This window comes from Oncorhynchus gorbuscha, linkage group LG18 (assembly GCF_021184085.1).
Source record: "Oncorhynchus gorbuscha isolate QuinsamMale2020 ecotype Even-year linkage group LG18, OgorEven_v1.0, whole genome shotgun sequence".
Lineage (NCBI taxonomy): Eukaryota > Metazoa > Chordata > Actinopteri > Salmoniformes > Salmonidae > Oncorhynchus > Oncorhynchus gorbuscha.
In genome coordinates, this window is record NC_060190.1 from 65,007,308 (window position 1) to 65,029,805 (window position 22,498).

At 45.4% G+C, this 22,498-nt stretch overlaps 1 protein-coding gene across 2 annotated transcripts; it reads left to right on the top strand.

Annotated features, from left to right (window-relative positions):
- Window positions 1-15,008: 15,008 nt before the first annotated feature.
- On the top strand, window positions 15,009-21,406 carry LOC124003997 (epithelial membrane protein 3-like). 2 transcript variants are annotated; one of them, XM_046312713.1, is made up of 5 exons: window positions 15,009-15,120; window positions 15,814-15,930; window positions 17,691-17,793; window positions 20,384-20,524; window positions 20,712-21,406. In XM_046312713.1, the coding sequence occupies exons 2-5, from the start codon at window positions 15,853-15,855 to the stop codon at window positions 20,885-20,887; spliced, it is 498 nt and encodes a 165-aa protein (XP_046168669.1). In that variant the 5' UTR covers window positions 15,009-15,120; window positions 15,814-15,852; the 3' UTR covers window positions 20,888-21,406. The 2 variants fall into 2 exon arrangements, with proteins under 2 accessions (XP_046168669.1, XP_046168670.1); XM_046312714.1 differs by having other exon boundaries at window positions 15,046-15,120; window positions 15,799-15,930.
- Window positions 21,407-22,498: the final 1,092 nt, after the last annotated feature.

A 22,498-nucleotide genomic window follows, 5' to 3' on the forward strand; every position in this document is an offset into this window, starting at 1 on the left:
GGGGGAATAGGGGTTGTCGGGCCCTCTTCACAACTGTCTTGGTGTGTTTGGACCATGATAGTTTGTTGATGATGTGGACACCAAGGAACTTGAAGCTCTCAACCTGCTCCACTGCAGCCCCGTTGATGAGAATGGGCGCATGAAAGACCCTCCTTTTCCTGTACTCCATGATCCTCTCCTTTGTCTTGATCACTTTGAGGGACAGGTTGTTGTCCTGGCACCACACTTCCAGGTCTCTGACCTCCTCCCTACAGGCTGTCTCATTGTTGTCGGTGATCAGGCCTACCACCGTTGTGGTCCGGCAAACTTAATGATGGTGTTGGAGTAATGCTTGGCTATGCAGTCATGGGTTAACAGGGAGTACAGAAGGGCAATAAGCACGGGGCCCCGTGTTGAGAATCAGCATGGCAGACATGATGTTGCCTACTCATACCATCTGGGGCGGCCCGTCAGGAATCAATCAATCAATCAAATGTATTTATAGAGCCCTTTTTACATCAGCCGATGTACATCAGCTGATGAGGAAGTCCAGTATCCAGTTGAAGAGAGGGGTGTTTAGTCCCAGGGTCCTTAGCTTAGTGATGAGATTTGAGGGCACTACGGTGTTGAACACTGTAGTCAATGAACAGCATTCTGACGTAGGTGTTCCTTTTGTCCAGGTGGGAAAGGACAGTGTTGGGTGTAATTGAGATTGCGTCATCTGTGGATCTGTTGGGGCGGTATGCGAATTGGAGTGGGTCTAGGGTGTCCAGGAGGATGCTGTTAATGTGAGCCATGACCAGCCTTTCAAAGCACTTCATGGCTACCGACGTGAGTGCTATGGGGCGGTAATGATTTAGGCAGGTTACCTTCGCTTCCTTGGGTACAGGGACTATGGTGGTCTGCTTGAAACATGTTTTCAGTTTTTGATTTGTTAAAAACGTTTGAAATATCCAATAAATGTCGATCCACTTCATGATTGTGTCCCACTTGTTGTTGATTCTTCACAAAAAAATACAGTTTTATATCTTTATGTTTGAAGCCTGAAATGGGCAAAAGGTCGCAAAGTTCAAGGGGGCCGAATACTTTCGCAAGACACTGTATGTTCAGCTACCCCAGAGGTGCAGACAAGAGGTAAGTGGATGACCTAATGAAGTTGACAGACTTATCAACTCCACATTATCAACACTGGTCCTCCTCCAAGCATCCGTGACCTCCAGTCAATACACTGGGCTTTCCTTTTCACCAAGTTATGACTCTGCGACCACTTCAATACCCTCACTGGAATCAAGATTGGCAGTCACCTGACTCAAGCTCTCCTGAACAAAGGTGAGAGAATTACCAAAAGACCAACTGGAGAAGAGAGATCCATTGCCTGCTGAATGAAATCGACGGTAACATCAGAGGCAATGATGATCTAACAGATATGTTTTTGTTGAGGACCCACTTCAAAGAGAAGGAGGAATATCTGTTCCTCTTGGCAGATGTAAGGAATAACTTTCTTATACTTATAAAGTGTATATATGATTCATTATGTTAATACTGTACTATTACACATGATTTGAATCTATTTTTTGTTGTGTATGTGTTTTGTGATTTTAGGTCACTGCAACTCGGGATGATGTCGAGACGCAAATCTTTTTGCCGGACACCCCAAGGCTGATCATGCTTGTTAATACAATTATTTCATTTAAGGTGGAACAGAATTATATAGTATTGTGGTACTTACTTAGTGATATCTAGTGAGTATGGAAAACATCCGTTTGTGTATTTCTGGAAATACCATATTGGGTTCCTCAAAGTGGATGGTGTCGATCGAGGGGAGAGAGGTCTGCGTTTTGGACAGTGATTCCAACTTTGCTGCTGCCCTCTCTGTGCTCTTCAGCACTTGTTTTTAACAGAGAATACCAGGAGTCGGCCTCTGCAACCTTGGAGCTGATACAGAGGTAAGCGTTGAACATTCATTGACCCAACAATTACATTAGCATGTGTTACAGTTACTTTGCAATGATATTTCTTATTGTTATTTGTTCAATGCCTTCAACTGATTTAATAGATTCTATGTTAGATAATGTTGGTTCCTGGTTTCGAATAATGTCCGAAGGGACCAAGTGTTTACAGCAAAAGCAGGAGTGAGCCTCAAGACCGGAAAGTTCGCTCAGAGGAAGCCAACACCAATTAACCCCCATTTTACCCGCTTCCTCGGAGACCTGAAGTAGTTTGTGTCATGTTTTGTCTTATATTGTCTTGTCATTTTGCTTTCCCTTCTGTTCGTTTTCCCCCTGCTGGTCTTATTAGGTTCGTTCCCTTTTTTCTCTCTCCCTCCCTCTCTCTCTTCTCTCTATCGTTCCGTTCCTGCTCCCAGCTGTTCCTATTTCCCTACTCAATCATCTAGTCTTTTCACACCTGTTCCGTATCTTGCCCTCTGATTAGAGTCCCTATTTCTCCCCTTGTTTTCCGTTTCTGTCCTGTCGGATCCTTGTATATTGTTCGCCGTGCTGTGTCTTTGTCTCGCCCTGTCGTGTCTTGTTTCCCTCAGATGCTGCGTGTGAGCAGGTGTCTGAGTCTGCTACGGTCGGTGCCTTCCCGAGGCAACCTACAGTTAATGGTCGAGTCTCCAGTCTGTCCTCGTCACTACGAGTGGAATTAAGTTTTTTATGTTTTGTTTTCTGCTCTGATTGTCCAGGAGTATTGCCTATTTCCTTTACTGGAATAAAGACTCTGTTTTCGCCAAGTCGCTTTTGGGTCCTCATTCACCTGCATAACAGAAGGATCCGACCAAGAATGGACCCAGCGACTACAGATTCTCGTAACACTGCCGTCGAGATCCAAGGAGCCATGCTCGGCAGACACGAGCAGGAATTGACTGCTGCTCGTCATGCCGTTGAGAACCTGGCCGCTCAGGTTTCCGACCTCTCTGGACAGTTCCAGAGTCTTCGTCTCGTGCCACCTGCTACTTCCTGGTCTGCCGAGCCTCCGGAACCTAGGGTTAATAACCCACCTTGTTACTCCGGGCAGCCCACAGAGTGCCGCTCCTTTCTCACCCAGTGTGATATTGTGTTCTCTCTCCAACCCAACACATACTCTAGAGAGAGAGCTCGGGTTGCTTACGTCATATCACTCCTTACTGGCCGGGCTCGAGAGTGGGGCACAGCTATCTGGGAGGCAAGGGCGGATTGTTCTAACAATTACCTGAACTTTAAAGAGGAGATGATTCAGGTTTTTGATCGTTCAGTTTTTGGTAGGGAGGCTTCTAGGGCCCTGGCTTCCCTATGTCAAGGTGATCGATCCATAACGGATTACTCTATAGAGTTTCGCACTCTTGCTGCCTCTAGTGACTGGAACGAGCCGGCGCTGCTCGCTCGTTTTCTGGAGGGACTCCACGCAGAGGTTAAAGATGAGATTCTCTCCCGGGAGGTTCCTTCCAGTGTGGACTCTTTGATTGCACTCGCCATCCGCATAGAACGACGGGTAGATCTTCGTCACCAAGCTCGTGGAAGAGAGCTCGCGTTAACGGTGTTTCCCCTCTCCGCATCGCAACCATCTCCCTCCTCTGGCTCAGAGACTGAGCCCATGCAGCTGGGAGGTATTCGCATCTCGACTAAGGAGAGGGAACGGAGGATCACCAACCGCCTGTGCCTCTATTGCGGACTTGCTGGACATTTTGTCAATTCATGTCCAGTAAAAGCCAGAGCTCATCAGTAAGCGGAGGGCTACTGGTGAGCGCTACTACTCAGGTCTCTCCATCAAGATCCTGTACTACTATGTCGGTCCATCTACGCTGGACCGGTTCGGGTGCTACATGCAGTGCCTTGATAGACTCTGGGGCTGAGGGTTGTTTTATGGACGAAGCATGGGCTCGGAAACATGACATTCCTTTCAGACAGTTAGGGAAGCCTACGCCCATGTTCGCCTTAGATGGTAGTCATCTCCCCAGTATCAGATATGAGACACTACCTTTAACCCTCACAGTATCTGGTAACCACAGTGAGACTATTTCCTTTTTGATTTTTCGTTCACCTTTTACACCTGTTGTTTTGGGTCATCCCTGGCTAGTATGTCATAATCCTTCTATTAATTGGTCTAGTAATTCTATCCTATCCTGGAACGTTTCTTGTCATGTGAAGTGTTTAATGTCTGCTATCCCTCCCGTTTCTTCTGTCCCCACTTCTCAGGAGGAACCTGGCGATTTGACAGGAGTGCCGGAGGAATATCATGATCTGCGCACGGTCTTCAGTCGGTCCAGAGCCACCTCCCTTCCTCCTCACCGGTCGTATGATTGTAGTATTGATCTCCTTCCGGGGACCACTCCTCCTCGGGGTAGACTATACTCTCTGTCGGCTCCCGAACGTAAGGCTCTCGAGGATTATTTGTCTGTGTCTCTTGACGCCGGCACCGTAGTGCCTTCTTCCTCCCCTGCCGGGGCGGGGTTTTTTTGTTAAGAAGAAGGACGGTACTCTGCGCCCCTGCGTGGATTATCGAGGGCTGAATGACATAACGGTTAAGAATCGTTATCCGCTTCCCCTTATGTCATCAGCCTTCGAGATTCTGCAGGGAGCCAGGTTCTTTACTAAGTTGGACCTTCGTAACGCTTACCATCTCGTGCGCATCAGAGAGGGGGACGAGTGGAAAACGGCGTTTAACACTCCGTTAGGGCATTTTGAGTACCGGGTTCTGCCGTTTGGTCTCGCTAATGCGCCAGCTGTTTTTCAGGCATTAGTTAATGATGTTCTGAGAGACATGCTGAACATCTTTGTTTTTGTCTACCTTGACGATATCCTGATTTTTTCACCGTCACTCGAGATTCATGTTCAGCACGTTCGACGTGTACTCCAGCGCCTTTTAGAGAATTGTCTCTACGTGAAGGCTGAGAAGTGTGGTCCTGTGTAGCTCAGTTGGTAGAGCATGGCGCTTGTAACGCCAGGGTAGTGGGTTCGATCCCCGGGACCACCCATACGTAGAATGTATGCACACATGACTGTAAGTCGCTTTGGATAAAAGCGCGTCTGCTAAATGGCATATATTATTATTATTATTATTATTAAGTGCTCTTTTCATGTCTCCTCCGTCACTTTTCTCGGTTCTGTTATTTCCGCTGAAGGCATTCAGATGGATCCCGCTAAGGTCCAAGCTGTCAGTGATTGGCCCGTTCCAAGGTCACGTGTCGAGTTGCAGCGCTTTCTAGGTTTCGCTAATTTCTATCGGCGTTTCATTCGTAATTTCGGTCAAGTTGCTGCCCCTCTCACAGCTCTTACTTCTGTCAAGACGTGTTTTAAGTGGTCCGGTTCCGCCCAGGGAGCTTTTGATCTTCTCAAGAAACGTTTTACGTCCGCTCCTATCCTCGTTACTCCTGACGTCACTAAACAATTCATTGTCGAGGTTGACGCTTCAGAGGTAGGCGTGGGAGCCATTCTATCCCAGCGCTTCCAGTCTGACGATAAGGTTCATCCTTGCGCTTATTTTTCTCATCGCCTGTCGCCATCGGAACGCAACTATGATGTGGGTAACCGCGAACTGCTCGCCATCCGCTTAGCCCTAGGCGAATGGCGACAGTGGTTGGAGGGGGCGACCGTTCCTTTTGTCGTTTGGACAGACCATAAGAACCTTGAGTACATCCGTTCTGCCAAACGACTTAATGCACGTCAAGCTCGTTGGGCGTTGTTTTTCGCTCGTTTCGAGTTTGTGATTTCTTACCGTCCGGGTAGTAAGAACACCAAGCCTGATGCCTTATCCCGTCTCTTTAGTTCTTCTGTGGCTTCTACTGATCCCGAGGGGATTCTTCCTTATGGGCGTGTTGTCGGGTTGACAGTCTGGGGAATTGAAAGACAGGTTAAGCAAGCACTCACGCACACTGCGTCGCCGCGCGCTTGTCCCTAGTAACCTTCTTTTCGTTCCTGTTTCTACTCGTCTGGCTGTTCTTCAGTGGGCTCACTCTGCCAAGTTAGCTGGTCATCCCGGCGTTCGAGGTACTCTTGCTTCTATTCGCCAGCGCTTTTGGTGGCCTACTCAGGAGCGTGACACGCGCCGTTTCGTGGCTGCTTGTTCGGACTGCGCGCAGACTAAGTCAGGTAACTCTCCTCCTGCCGGTCGTCTCAGACCGCTTCCCATTCCTTCTCGACCATGGTCTCACATCGCCTTAGACTTCATTACCGGTCTGCCTTTGTCTGCGGGGAAGACTGTGATTCTTACGGTTGTCGATAGGTTCTCTAAGGCGGCACATTTCATTCCCCTCGCTAAGCTTCCTTCCGCTAAGGAGACGGCACAAATCATCATCGAGAATGTGTTCAGAATTCATGGCCTCCCGTTAGACGCCGTTTCAGACAGAGGTCCGCAATTCACGTCACAGTTTTGGAGGGAGTTCTGTCGTTTGATTGGTGCGTCCGTCAGTCTCTCTTCCGGGTTTCATCCTCAGTCTAACGGTCAAGCAGAAAGGGCCAATCAGACGATTGGTCGCATACTACGCAGCCTTTCTTTTAGAAACCCTGCGTCTTGGGCAGAACAGCTCCCCTGGGCAGAATACGCTCACAACTCGCTTCCTTCGTCTGCTACTGGGTTATCTCCGTTTCAGAGTAGTCTGGGTTACCAGCCTCCTCTGTTCTCATCCCAGCTTGCCGAGTCCAGCGTTCCCTCCGCTCAAGCGTTTGTCCAACGTTGTGAGCGCACCTGGAGGAGGGTGAGGTCTGCACTTTGCCGTTACAGGGCACAGACTGTGAGAGCCGCCAATAAACGTAGGATTAAGAGTCCTAGGTATTGTTGCGGCCAGAGAGTGTGGCTTTCCACTCGTAACCTTCCCCTTACGACAGCTTCTCGTAAGTTGACTCCGCGGTTCATTGGTCCGTTCCGTGTCTCCCAGGTCGTCAATCCTGTCGCTGTGCGACTGCTTCTTCCGCGACATCTTCGTCGCGTCCATCCTGTCTTCCATGTCTCCTGTGTCAAGCCCTTTCTTCGCACCCCGTTCGTCTTCCCTCCCCCCGTCCTTGTCGAGAGCGCACCTATTTACAAGGTACGTAGGATCATGGACATGCGTTCTCGGGGACGGGGTCACCAATACTTAGTGGATTGGGAGGGTTACGGTCCTGAGGAGAGGAGTTGGGTTCCGTCTCGGGACGTGCTGGACCGTTCGCTGATTGATGATTTCCTCCGTTGCCGCCAGAATTCCTCCTCGAGTGCGCCAGGAGGCGCTCGGTGAGTGGGGGGGTACTGTCATGTTTTGTCTTATATTGTCTTGTCATTTTGCTTTCCCTTCTGTTCGTTTTCCCCCTGCTGGTCTTATTAGGTTCGTTCCCTTTTTCTCTCTCCCTCCCTCTCTCTCTTCTCTCTATCGTTCCGTTCCTGCTCCCAGCTGTTCCTATTCCCCTACTCAATCATCTAGTCTTTTCACACCTGTTCCGTATCTTGCCCTCTGATTAGAGTCCCTATTTCTCCCCTTGTTTTCCGTTTCTGTCCTGTCGGATCCTTGTATATTGTTCGCCGTGCTGTGTCTTTGTCTCGCCCTGTCGTGTCTTGTTTCCCTCAGATGCTGCGTGTGAGCAGGTGTCTGAGTCTGCTACGGTCGGTGCCTTCCCGAGGCAACCTACAGTTAATGGTCGAGTCTCCAGTCTGTCCTCGTCACTACGAGTGGAATTAAGTTTTTTATGTTTTGTTTTCTGCTCTGATTGTCCAGGAGTATTGCCTATTTCCTTTACTGGAATAAAGACTCTGTTTTCGCCAAGTCGCTTTTGGGTCCTCATTCACCTGCATAACAGTTTGAGTGGGAAAACTTGAATATGTAAGTAGCCACACCTGATGAACACATAAGCTTGATTAGACTGTTTTCATCTCTCTCTCTCTCTTTCTATTTCCATGTTTTGCCTAGGTGAGGTATCAGAGCTGTTCATCCAGAAGGCGAGGTCAGTACAGGTGCATCAAAGCTGGGACCGAGAGACTGAAAAACAGCTTCTATCTCAAGGCCATCAGACTGTTAAACAGCCACCACTAACACTGAGTGGCTGCTGCCAACACACTGTCATTGACACTGACCCAACTCCAGCCATTTTAATAATGGGAATTGATGGGAAATGATGTAAATATATCACTAGCCACTTTAAACAATGCTACCTTATATAATGTTACTTACCCTACATTATTCATCTCATATGCATATGTATATACTGTACTCTACATCATCGACTGCATCCTTATGTAACACATGTATCACTAGCCACTTTAACTATGCCACTTTGTTTACTTTGTCTACACACTCATCTCATATGTATATACTGTACTCGATACCATCTACTGTATGCTGCTCTGTACCATCACTCATTCATATATCCTTATGTACATGTTCCTTATCCCCTTACACTGTGTATAAGACAGTAGTTTTGGAATTGTTAGTTAGATTACTTGTTGGTTATCACTGCATTGTCGGAACTAGAAGCACAAGCATTTCGCTACACTCGCATTAACATCTGCTAACCATGTGTATGTGACAAATACAATTTGATTTGATTTGATTTGGAGTTTCAAAGATCGGTGTGATAATCTGTATGCCACCGAGACTTGTCCACACCTCCTTGTTCGCATCTCTCATTCTCGCAGAAATCCTGCCATGTGGGTCGGGCCAGAAATATGCTTGGCTAGCGCCATCCTGGAGCCTGTGTGGAATCCTAATGGAGTTGGTGTGTCTCTGTGGCGTCTCTCTCTCTCTCTCTCTCTCTCTCTCTCTCTCTCTCTCTCTCTCTCTCTCTCTCTCTCTCTCTCTCTCTAGCAGCTATTTTTATTTTTTCTCCCTGTTCGACTGTTATTTTTTCCCCCCATTTTTCATTGATCTGTTTTGATTGTTTGTTTTTCTTACATAATCCAGTATTTTCTAGAATGGTTTGTGTATGGTAAAGTACAAATATCCTAGCCTTTTTCTACACACATTTGTCACGTGTACATGTTTTTATTTGAAGTGGAAGAACACTTAAAGGTCAACCTAAATACATTACCAAACTTTGAACTAGGGGTGTGAACATTTAGGGATGCTGTCATGTTTTACAGTAAGGAAAATAGTACTGTAAAATATATTACAGCATTTCTGCTGTAAAGCAAAATTACAGTATTAAGCTGGCAACTCAGATGCCAGCATAATGCTGTTAATATACCTTTTTACAGTGTAGCTAGCTTAACTAGCTTCTGTTGGTTTGATGCAGTCAAGACAGGTACTATGTAATCAGATGAGATGCTCAATAACTATCAATAAGTTAGTCTACCAGCGCGGGTCAACTTGAATGCTATCCCTCCTCCCTGCTCCCCTCGTCACTCACATCTGAGCTGCTGCTCTGTTTCGAGCCTCTCGCACTCCGTCGTGCATTACAACTCTTCTTAATAAAGTAGATACAATATTTTTTTCCCTCCTACTAACGTTACAGCATTGTTGTGTTATTTTAAAATAGATATGAGTATGATCGGGATCTGTTAGTGGAAGTTTGGTGATAACTGCAGTGTCATGTACAGTAGTAACCAAAAAGTGCTAAAAATCAACAAATATATATATATATATATTTGAGATTATTCAAAGTAGCCACCCTTTGCCTTGATGACAGCTTTGCATCAAGCGAGACCCTAGGCAAGACCCTAAAGGCGAGACCCTATGCAAGACCCTAAAGGCGAGACCCTAGGCAAGACCTTAAAGGCGAGACCCTAGGCAAGACCCTGAAGGCGAGACCCTAAAGGCGAGACCCTAAAGGCGAGACCCTAGGCAAGACCCTAAAGGCGAGACCCTAAAGGCAAGACCCTAAAGGCGAGACCCTAAAGGCGAGACCCAGATGGTTGGATTCTTTCATTATTTATTAATCCAAAGGAGTAGGCAAGAGAATGGTCGTGGACAGGCAAGAGAATGGTCGTGGACAGGCAAGAGAATGGTCGTGGACAGGCAAGAGAATGGTCGTGGACAGGCAAGAGAATGGTCGTGGACAGGCAAGAGAATGGTTGTGGACAGGCAAGAGAATGGTAGTGGACAGGCAAGAGAATGGTAGTGGACAGGCAAGAGAATGGTAGTGGACAGGCAAGAGAATGGTAGTGGACAGGCAAGAGAATGGTCGTGGACAGGCAAGAGAATGGTAGTGGACAGGCAAGAGAATGGTAGTGGACAGGCAAGAGAATGGTCGTGGACAGGCAAGAGAATGGTCGTGGACAGGCAAGAGAATGGACAGGCAAGAGAATGGTCGTGGACAGGCAAGAGAATGGTAGTGGACAGGCAAGAGAATGGTAGTGGACAGGCAAGAGAATGGTAGTGGACAGGCAAGAGAAGGCAGGCAAGAGAATGGTCGTGGACAGGCAAGAGAATGGTCGTGGACAGGCAAGAGAATGGTCGTGGACAGGCAAGAGAATGGTAGTGGACAGGCAAGAGAATGGTAGTGGACAGGCAAGAGAATGGTCGTGGACAGGCAAGAGAATGGTCGTGGACAGGCAAGAGAATGGTAGTGGACAGGCAAGAGAATGGTCGTGGACAGGCAAGAGAATGGTAGTGGACAGGCAAGAGAATGGTAGTGGACAGGCAAGAGAATGGTAGTGGACAGGCAAGAGAATGGTAGTGGACAGGCAAGAGAATGGTAGTGGACAGGCAAGAGAATGGTAGTGGACAGGCAAGAGAATGGTAGTGGACAGGCAAGAGAATGGTAGTGGACAGGCAAGAGAATGGTAGTGGACAGGCAAGAGAATGGTCGTGGACAGGCAAGAGAATGGTCGTGGACAGGCAAGAGAATGGTCGTGGACAGGCAAGAGAATGGTCGTGGACAGGCAAGAGAATGGTCGTGGACAGGCAAGAGAATGGTCGTGGACAGGCAAGAGAATGGTCGTGGACAGGCAAGAGAATGGTCGTGGACAGGCAAGAGAATGGAATCGTGGACAGGCAAGAGAATGGTCGTGGACAGGCAAGAGAATGGTCGTGGACAGGCAAGAGAATGGTCGTGGACAGGCAAGAGAATGGTCGTGGACAGGAGAATGGTCGTGGACAGGCAAGAGAATGGTAGTGGACAGGCAAGAGAATGGTAGTGGACAGGCAAGAGAATGGTAGTGGACAGGCAAGAGAATGGTAGTGGACAGGCAAGAGAATGGTAGTGGACAGGCAAGAGAATGGTCGTGGACAGGCAAGAGAATGGTAGTGGACAGGCAAGAGAATGGTAGTGGACAGGCAAGAGAATGGTCGTGGACAGGCAAGAGAATGGTAGTGGACAGGCAAGAGAATGGTCGTGGACAGGCAAGAGAATGGTAGTGGACAGGCAAGAGAATGGTAGTGGACAGGCAAGAGAATGGTAGTGGACAGGCAAGAGAATGGTCGTGGACAGGCAAGAGAATGGTCGTGGACAGGCAAGAGAATGGTCGTGGACAGGCAAGAGAATGGTCGTGGACAGGCAAGAGAATGGTCGTGGACAGGCAAAAAGGTCAAACCCAGATCAGAGTCTAGGAGGTACAGAGAGGCAGACAGGCTAGTGGACAAGACAGGCAGAATGGTCAGACAGGCGGGTACAAAGTCCAGAAACAGGCAAGGGTCAAAATCAGGAGGTCTAGAAAAAGGAGAATGCAAAAAGCAGGAGAATGGGAAAACCGCGGGTTGACTTGGAAACATACAAGACGAACTGGCACAGAGAGACAGGAAACACAGGGATAAATAGACTGGCACAGAGAGACAGGAAACACAGGGATAAATACACTGACACAGAGAGACAGGAAACACAGGGATAAATACACTGGCACAGAGAGACAGGAAACACAGGGACAAATACACTGGGGAAACAAGCGACACCTGGAGGGGGTGGATACAATAAAGAGGACAGGTGAAACTGATCAGGGTGTGACAGGGCCTTCTTAAAAGTTCATTGTGGAATTTCTTTCCTTCTTAAAGCGTTGTGTTGTGTCAAGGTAGGGGTGGTATACAGAAGATAGCCCTATTTGGTAAAAGACCAAAGAGAAATGACAGTCCATTATTACTTTAAGACATGAAGTTCAATCAATCCAGAAAATATCAAGAACGTTGAAAGTTTCTTCAAGTGCAGTGGCAAAAACCATCAAGCGCTATGATAAAACTGGCTCTCACGAGGACCACCACAGGAAAGGAAGATGCAGAGTTAAGTTCTTTAGAGTTACCAGGCTCAGAAATTTCAGCCCAAATATATGCTTCACAGAGTTCAAGTAACAGACACATTTCAACATCAACTGTTCAGAGGAGACTGTGTGAACCAGGCCTTCATGGTCAAATTGCTACAAAGAAACCACTACTAAAGGACACCAATAAGAAGAGACTTGCTTGGGCCAAGAAACACAAGTTCCAACCGCCATGTCTTTGTGAGATGCAGGCTAGGTGAACAGATGATCTCTGCATGTGTGGTTCCCACAGTGAAGCATGGAGGAGGAGGTGTGAGGGTGTGGGGGTGCTTTGCTGGTGACACTGTCTGTGATTTATTTAGAATTCAAGGCACACTTAACCAGCATGGTTACCACAGCATTCTGCAGCGATACACCATCCCATCTGGTTTGCTTAGTGGCTTAGGGTTAGGGTTTGTTTTTCAAACAGGACAATGACCCAACACACCTCCAGGCTGTGTAAAGGCTGTTTGACCAAGAATGAGAGTGATGGAGTGCTGCATCAGATGACCTGGCCTCCACAATCACCCGCCCTCAACCTAATTGAGATGGTTTGGGATGAGTTGGACCACAGAGTGAAGGGAGAGCAGCTAACAAGTGCTCAGCATATGTGGGGACTCCTTCAAGACTGTTGGAAAAGCATTCCAGGTGAAGCTGGTTGAGAGAATGCCAAGAGTGTGCAAAGCTGTCATCAAGGCAAAGGGTGGCTACATGAAAGAATCTCAAATATAAAATAAATATATAATTTTCTCTATATTGAGTTGTTTAACACTTTTTTGGTTACTACATCCTTCCATATGTGTTATTTCATAGTTTTGATTCCTTCACTTTTAATCTGCAATGTAGAAAATAGTAAAAATAAAGAAAAACCATTGAATGAGTAGGTGTGTCTCTCACGTTTTAATATATTACCCAGGTGCAGACAGTGTTGAAGAAACAAATGTTTATTCTTTAAACAGGGGCAGGCAAACGACAGGTCAAGGCAGGCAGGGGTCAATAATCCAGAGAGGGTGTAAAGCACCGGAACAGCAGGCAGGCTCAGGGTCAGGTCAGGCAGAGGTCAGTAATCCAGAGTAGAGGTAAAGGTACAGGATGGCTGGCAGGCTCAGGGTCAGGTCAAGCAGAGGTCAGTAATCCAGAGTAGACGCAAAGGTAAAGGACGGCTGGCAGGCTCAGGGTCAGGTCAGGCAGGAAAGGTCAAAACCAGGAAACTAGAAAACAGAGACTATAGGAAAGACAAACTGGCACAGACAGACCGAAAACACAGGTATAAGTACCCAGGGGATAATGGTGAAGATGGGTGACACTTGGAAGGGGGTGGAGACAAGCACAAGGACAGGTGAATCAGATCAGGGCGTGACAGTGTCCAAACTTTTGACTGGTACTATATATAAACATCAATTGTCAGTTTAATGGAATTGAATTACACTGAATTCTGTCTAGGCAGCACTGTTAAAGTTCAAGTGCACTTTATGGAAAAATATACATTTGGTTTACTTTAAGATTATTTTATTGTTATTTGTCATAACTGTCTTAGGCTTTACATTAAAATAAAACACATGTTGTTTTGTGAAAATATTATGGTTTGTGTATTATTAACTTTTAGCCTACTTGTTGAGGTTTCTTGGGTGGTCTAAGTTTTCTCACTCACTAGACATCAAAAGTGGTCTCTAATGGGAAGTCATTTCCTCCCATTGACGGAATACATCCTGGCAACAGTAGCCTACTGTACTGTACTAGAGACTGATCAGACCAATGACTGTGTGTCAGACTGACACAAGTCATGGATCACGTTAAACCGCTGCTCTACCACTCGACGATAGTGTGACTTTGGATTCAACTCTACAAAACAAATGTGTGGTAATTTTCTGTTGACCAATGGAATACTAATGTATGTTAATCTGACAGTTTTTCAATGTAATGAATGGAAAGTGAATGTTAAGACCATGCTCAGTCTCTGAGAGGGAGTGTGGGTTTTGAGCTCAAAATGCACAATCCACATATATTCTGAACAAAAATATGCAACAATTTCAAAGATTTGACTGAGTTACAGTTCATATAAGGAAATCAATCAATTGAAATACAATCATTAGGCCCTAATCTATAGATTTCACATGATTGGGAATACAGTTATGCATCTGCTGGTCACAGATACCTTCAAAAAATTGGTTGGGGCGTGGATCAGGAAACCAGTCAGTATCTGGTGTGACCACCATCTGTCTCATGCAGCGCGACACATCTCCTTCGCATTGAATTGATCAGGTTGGTGATTGTGGCCTGTGGAATTTGGTGGGCATTCCTGCAGTCAGCATGCCAATTGCACACTCCCTCAAAAATTGAGACATCTGTGGCATTGTGTTGTCTTACAAAACTGCACATTTTAGCGTGACCTTTTATTGTCCCCAACACAGGGTGCACCTGTGTAATGATCATGCTGTTTATTCAACTTCTTGATATGCCACACGTTTCAAGTGACAAAGGAGAAATGCTCACTAACTTGGATGTAAACATATTGGTGCTCAACATTTTAGAGAAATAAGCTTTATGTGCATATGGAACATTTCTGGGATTTTTCATTTCAGCTTTTGAAACTAGGGACCAACGCATGTTGCGTTTATATTTTTTCCGCAGGGTTATGGATCTGGTCTAAAATGAGGTATTAATGATTCCCAGATGTACTGTATATATATCATGCAGATTTCAAGTGTAATGTTTACAACATGTCCTTTTTCATGTGGTTGACTCTGTTTGTGACTTTGTGTGGGTCCAGTCCAGTGAGTAGTCAGTCAGTAGTCATTTTTGGTCTGTTGTCCGGACTGTAGACTGGGTAGAGGAAATAGATGTTGAGAACTCCCCCTATATCCCACTCTGCATTCCAACCCCTGTCTTTATCTCAGCTTTGGAGATAGTGTGGGGGTAGAGGAAGAGTAAAGGGGAGGAGTGGCGTCTGTGAGAAAAGCAGGGGTGGCAGAGGAGAGAGGGGTACTGAGGGTTACAGAACCAGTCATAGTTCCCCAGGAACTGAAATTTAAGGTAAGTCACAATGTCAAAGACGTGAAAAGTACTTGGAACGTTTGATTAAGCTTTGGTTACAATGTTATCTAGAGGATTGAAATATTTGTTATGGTTTGGAATGAACAGTGTGTATGGAATTCAAGACAAATATGCCATACTGTATACCAACATTATTATGTGTGTATTGAAATAGATTATTTGAGAATCAGTGAAAGTAACTAATTAAATATACATGTTTTGTTATTCTCAATCTAGAGTGTTGTTAGAGTCAATATATTTTGTTGTCACTCAAGAGTTCTCCCTCATACTATGCTCAGTCCTCACGTTTGCTCCTTTTAGTACCAGGTACCACAAACAGTACAGTTTTCTCATCTGTGAAAAAGCCTAATGCAAACCAGATGAAGAATGTGACGAGACACATACCTTTTTAGAATACTCATTATCCTTCTAATGGATTCAAATCTCACTCTTGTTGTTTCACACAAGGAAAATGGAGTTGCTTAGATTTAGACAGGAGAAGAACAGTGCAGTCTGCCCTATTCTGGAACTGAATATAACATAATAATAAATGCCATTTAGCAGATGCTTTTAGCCAAAGTGACTTACAGTTGTGTGTGCAAACATGTTCCATGTGGGTGGCCACAGTGGATATCAAATCCACAATACTGGTGTTGAAAGTTTCCACTGTCTCAAAAGTCTGTCTGTGTCCAGGACACCTGAGTGTGGCCTCAGTGGAAGCTCCCAGCCATCATGGTTCTTCTGCTCATGTCTGTGACTGTGCTTCATCTTTTCACTCTGGCCATGCTGTTCATCGCCACCATGGAGAAGGTGAGACACTCTCCACTGTTAGCCAATCTGTCTCTGTGGCACTCCCTTTCCTGACTTATTTTTATTTTATTGAACCTTTATTTAACTATGCAAGTCAGTTAAGGACAAATTCTTATTTACAATGACGGCCTTTACAATGACGTATCAAAGTCTGAGAAGAGAAACCACAACCATGTTGAATATCAACATACTGATAACACTATGGTGCTTTAAGAAAACCCCAGCGTGACCTTATAAAATATGCAGGAATTAGATTTATGGATATTTTATTACTTCGAAAGCTCTGGTGGAATCCCACAGTGGGGACCCAGTTTTATGGTTTGGTCAGATTGCCATGCACACAGAACCTGTGTGTAACCTGTCTCTCTCTAGTTCTGGTGGGTTTGGTCAGATTGCCATGCACACAGAACCTGCCAGCTGAATGTAACCTGTCTCTCTCTAGTTCTGGTGGGTTTGGTCAGATTACCATGCACACAGAACCTGCCAGCTGAATGTAACCTGTCTCTCTCTAGTTCTGGTGGGTTTGGTCAGATTACCATGCACACAGAACCTGCCAGCTGAATGTAACCTGTCTCTCTCTAGTTCTGGTGGGTTTGGTCAGATTACCATGCACACAGAACCTGCCAGCTGAATGTAACCTGTCTCTCTCTAGTTCTGGTGGGTTTGGTCAGATTACCATGCACACAGAACCTGCCAGCTGAATGTAACCTGTCTCTCTCTAGTTCTGGTGGGTTTGGTCAGATTACCATGCACACAGAACCTGCCAGCTGAATGTAACCTGTCTCTCTCTAGTTCTGGTGGGTTTGGTCAGATTGCCATGCACACAGAACCTGCCAGCTGAATGTAACCTGTCTCTCTCTAGTTCTGGTGGGTTTGGTCAGATTACCATGCACACAGAACCTGCCAGCTGAATGTAACCTGTCTCTCTAGTTCTAGTTCTGGTGGGTTTGGTCAGATTACCATGCACACAGAACCTGCCAGCTGAATGTAACCTGTCTCTCTCCAGTAACCTGTCTCTCTCTAGTTCTGGTGGGTTTGGTCAGACCTGCCAGCTGAATGTAACCTGGGTTTGGTCAGATTACCATGCACACAGAACCTGCCAGCTGAATGTAACCTGTCTCTCTCTAGTTCTGGTGGGTTTGCACACAGTCAGTCTCTCTCTAGTTCTGGTGGGTTTTACCATGCACACAGAACCTGCCAGCTGAATGTAACCTGTCTCTCTCTAGTTCTGGTGGGTTTGGTCAGATTGCCAGTTCTGGTGGGTTTGCACACAGAACCTGCCAGCTGAATGTAACCTGTCTCTCTCTAGTTCTGGTGGGTTTGGTCAGATTGCCATGCACACAGAACCTGCCAGCTGAATGTAACCTGTCTCTCTCTAGTTCTGGTGGGTTTGGTCAGATTGCCATGCACACAGAACCTGCCAGCTGAATGTAACCTGTCTCTCTCTAGTTCTGGTGGGTTTGGTCAGATTGCCATGCACACAGAACCTGCCAGCTGAATGTAACCTGTCTCTCTCTAGTTCTGGTGGGTTTGGTCAGATTACCATGCACACAGAACCTGCCAGCTGAATGTAACCTGTCTCTCTCTAGTTCTGGTGGGTTTGGTCCGATGTCAGATTACCATGCACACAGAACCTGCCAGCTGAATGTAACCTGTCTCTCTCTAGTTCTGAAATCACAGACCTCTGGTCTCTCTCTAGTTCTGGTGGGTTTGGTCTGCACACAGAACCTGCCAGCTGAATGTAACCTGTCTCTCTCTAGTTCTGGTGGGTTTGGTCCGATGCTGAAATCACAGACCTCTGGTCTAACTGCATTCACGACAACGCAACGGGAAACTGGCTGTGTGCTGCCTCTAATGAAAATGGTAAATCCAGTGGAAAATTATGTTTTTTTAAATGATACGTATCCAGTCTACTTAGATTGAGGATCTCTCTTTTTATAACCTTGGATTATTCTGTCTGTTTATGCCTATACAGTGGGGCAAAAAAAGTATTTCGTCAGCCACCAATTGTGCAAGTTCTCCCACTTAAAAAGATGAGAGAGGCCTGTAATTTTCATCATAGGTAGACTTCAACTATGACAGACAACATGAGAAAAAAATTTGAGAAAATCACATTGTAGGATTTTTAATAAATTTATTTGCAAATTATGGTGAAAAATAAGTATTTGGTCATCTACAAACAAGCAATATTTCTGGCTCTCACAGACCTGTAACTTCTTCTTTAAGAGGCTCCTCTGTCCTCCACTCGTTACCTGTATTAATGGAACCTGTTTGAACTTGTTATCAGTATAAAAGACACCTGTCCACAACCTCAAACAGTCACACTCCAAACTCCACTATGGCCAAGACCAAAGAGCTGTCAAAGGACACCAGAAACAAAATTGCAGACCTGCACCAGGCTGGGAAGACTGAATCTGCAATAGGTAAGCAACTTGGTTTGAAGAAATCAACTGTGGGAGCAATTATTAGGAAATGGAAGACATACAAGATCACTGATAATCTCCCTCGATCTGGGGCTCCACACAAGATCTCACCCCGTGGGGTCAAAATGATCCCAAGAACGGTGAGCAAAAATCCCAGAACCACACCACGGGGGGACCTAGTGAATGACCTGCAGAGAGCTGGGACCAAAGTAACAAAGCCTACCATCAGTAACACACTACGCCGCCAGGAACTCAAATCCTGCAGTGCCAGACGTGTCCCCCTGCTTAAGAAAGTACATGTCCAGGCCCATATGAAGTTTTCTAGGGAGCATTTGGATGATCCAGAAGAAGATTGGGAGAATGTCATATGGTCAGATGAAACCAAAATAGAACTTTTTGGTAAAAACTCAACTCGTCGTGTTTGGAGGACAACGAATGCTGAGTTGCATCAAAAGAACACCATACCTACTGTGAAGCATGGGGGTGGAAACATCATGCTTTGGGGCTGTTTTTCTGCAAAGGGACCAGGACGACTGATCCGTGTAAAGGAAAGAATGAATGGGGCCATGTATCGTGAGCTTTTGAGTGAAAACCTCAACCTCAACCTTCCATCAGCAAGCGCATTGAAGATGAAACGTGGCTGGGTCTTTCAGCATGACAATGATCCCAAACACACCACCCGGGCAACGAAGGAGTGGCTTCATAAGAAGCATTTCAAGGTCCTGGAGTGGCCTAGCCAGTCTCCAGATCTCAACCCCATAGAAAATCTTTGGAGGGAGTTGAAAGTCTGTGTTGCCCAGCAACAGCCCCAAAACATCACTGCGCTAGAGGAGATCTGCATGGAGGAATGGGCCAAAATACCAGCAACAGTGTGTGAAAACCTTGTGAAGACTTACAGAAAACGTTTGACCTCTGTCATTGCCAACAAAGGGTATATAACAAAGTATTGAGATAAAGTTTTGTTATTGACCAAATACTTATTTTCCACCATAATTTGCAAATAAATTCATTAAAAATCGTACAATGTGATTTTCTGGATTTTTTTTCTCATTTTGTCTGTCATAGTTGAAGTGTACCTATGATGAAAATTACAGGCCTCTCTCATCTTTTTAAGTGGCAGAACTTGCACAATTGGTGGCTGACTAAATACGTTTTTGCCCCACTGTATATGGTCATGTGGTTTTATTTTCAATAAATCAAATCAAAAGTTATTAGTCACATGCACATGCTTACTTACGAGTCCCTAACCAACAATACAGTTGAAAAAAATATGGATAAGAATAAGAAATAAAAGTAACAAGTAATTAAAGAGCAGCAGTAAAATAACAATAGTGAGACTATATACAGGGTGGTACTGGTCAATGTGCGCGGGCAGCAGTTAGTTGAGGTAATATGTACATGTTGGTAGAGTTATTAAAGTGACTATGCATAGATGGTGACAACGGAGAGTAGCAGCAGTGTAAAAGAGGGGGGGGCAATGCAAATAGTCTGGGTAGCCATTTGATTAGATGTTCAGGAGTCTTATGGTTTGGGCGTAGAAGCTGTTTAGAAGCCTCTTGGACCTTGACTTGGCACTTTGGTACCGCTTGTCGTGCGGTAGCAGAGAAAACAGTCTATGACCAGGGAGGCTGGAGTCTTTGACCATTTTTTGGGCTGTCCTCTGACACTGCCTGGTAGTATAGAGGTCTGAGGATCCCTCCCAAATCTTTTCAGTCTCCTGGGGGGGAATAGGTTTTGTCGTGCCCTCTTCACGACTGTCTTGGTGTGCTTGGACCATGTTAGTTTGTTGGTGATGTGGACACCAAGGAACTTGAAGCTCTCAACCTGCTCCACTGCAGCCCCGTTGATGAGAATGGGGGCGTGCTCGGTCCTCTTTTTCCTGTAGTCCATAATCATCTCCTTTGTCTTGATCACGTTGAGAGGTTTCAGGTTTCTGACCTCCTCCCTATAGGCTGTATAGTCCTATTCAATGTGTCTGTGTGTTGATCCCAATGACATGGAGTCTCATTGTTCCTCTCTTGTTTCTCCAGACTGGCTGCAGGCAGTCCAGTCCCTGACTGTCCTCTCAGTGGTCTTTTCCTCTATCTCCTTCCTGGTCTTCCTGGGTCAGCTCTTCACCATGTCTAAAGGAGGGCTCTTCTATTTCACAGGCCTCTGTCAGGTTTTTGCAGGTACTGTACTGGACAAGAATTGACCAGTTTATGACACCCAGTTCTTTCATGTGTGTACTTACTGTATACTATTTGCGAGGTTTTATCTTTAACCTAGAGAAGTTCTCTGTTCATTTTTGTTATTGACACACGTTTATTCTATAAAGAGCATTACCCTCCCTGTCCCCTTTCTGCTCTGCTCCACCAGGTTTCACATCATTTGCCGCCTGTCTGATCTTCACATTCCACCGCAAGAAGATCCTGGATGACACCAGAGACCTGAGCATTGGCCACTTTGGCTACTGTTTCATTCTGTCCTGGTCCTGTGTACCGCTCTTGCTCTTCAGTGGAGTCCTGTATGTTCACCTGCGCAAGAGGCAGTGAACTAAGACATACATGAGCAGCATTATTCAGTATTACTCGGTATTGTTAGTCTATTATCACTTGACTGTACACTCTTAGAAACAGGGTTCCAAAAGGAATCTTCAGCTGTCTCCATAGGATAACACTTTTTGGTTCCACTTAGAACCCTCTGTGGAATACATTCTACATGGAACCCAAAAGGGTTCTACCTGGAACCAAAAATAGTTATTCAAAGGGTTCTACTATGGGGCCAGCTGAAGGACCCTTTTAGGTTCTAGATAGCACTCTTTGTCTAAAGTGTAGTGAACAACAGAGACACAATGTACGATGTCTTTATTTTATCTGTGTTAAATGTATATATGTATTGTGTACAAACAGTACTATTACTGTATCTGTGAAATACTTTAAATTGAGTCTTCATTTTATAGACTATTCTTTACTGTATGCAATATTGCTGCAGTTTGGGTTAATTCGGTCATTTCTGTGATGAAGTATTTGTTTGCATAAAATCTTCCTCGTGATCAGCAAGACATGCCTCAAGACATGCCTCAAGACATGGAATTAACTGGAGAGTGGCTGTCGTGCGTTCAATTCCCCTGTGAAATATTGTTTATCTTAATATGTAATACTCCACACCACATGCCCATTGTGGAGCTCCAGTATGCCACACTATAATAAGCCCAGTAGGCTGTGCCAGAAATATGTTCTTTACATTTCAGAGACACTCCTGTGAAGGGGCAGTCATAGTTGGCCACCACATTATATTATCTTACTGTATAGATCATGTCAAATAGCATCAATCTCTAAATAAAAGTTACCCTCAGTAACAATCCACATCTCATAACATCATTTTTAGGATGGATGTTGGAACTTGGATGAGAGTCAAAAGACGGTTTCAGGGGAGACAGAGGTCTGCCCCCCAGGAAGGCTTTACTAGGACAAGAAGTGTACACCAGTCAGCCGGTGGGAGTCTGACTCCAGTCCTGTTCTTGCTGCTTACAGACCTGGTTGTCTGGTTGGACCGGTCGGAGGACAGTCTCAGAAGACAGCTATGAATGAAAAGGTTCTCTTTCATCACCACATAATAGATACAGTAGGGACGGAAATATTACATACATTCTCTTAGGGAGACGCCCAAAAAGCCTTTATTGTGGAATAATATAGCCACACAGAATCTACAAGTTGGAACACAAGTTGACATGGGGATTTGAAAGTTGTCAGCTGTGCACTTTAGGGCAAACGGTGTAGATTATCTCAAGGAGACAGGCTTGGGGGGGGGGGGGGGGTTGTACAAGAAGGGGAAAATAAGATCATCTGTAACTAGTTGGAGGTAACCAGGCATGCTTGAGGATATGAAGCATGAGTTGTGTCTCTCTTCTATCATAGCTGTCATTATTTCCATATGCTGTATATTTTCATAGTTTTTAGTGGCTAAATATATTTAGTGATTACACAGTGCATTCGGAAAGTATTCAGACCCCTTGACTTTTTCCACATCTTGATACGTTACAGCCTTATTCTAAAGTATATTAACTTTTTTTTCTCATCAATTTAGACACAATATCCCAAAATGTTTACTAATTTATAAAAAATAAATAAATAAAATGGAAATATAACATTTACATAAGAATT

Excerpts from the sequence above, each read along its gene's own strand:
- LOC124003997 (XM_046312713.1), top strand. The coding sequence starts at position 15,853 with ATGGTTCTTCTGCTCATGTCTGTGACTGTGCTTCATCTTTTCACTCTG. Across the intron at positions 15,931-17,690 it reads TCATCGCCACCATGGAGAAG|TTCTGGTGGGTTTGGTCCGA; the intron begins GTGAGACACTCT and ends GTCTCTCTCTAG. Across the intron at positions 17,794-20,383 it reads TGCTGCCTCTAATGAAAATG|ACTGGCTGCAGGCAGTCCAG; the intron begins GTAAATCCAGTG and ends TTGTTTCTCCAG.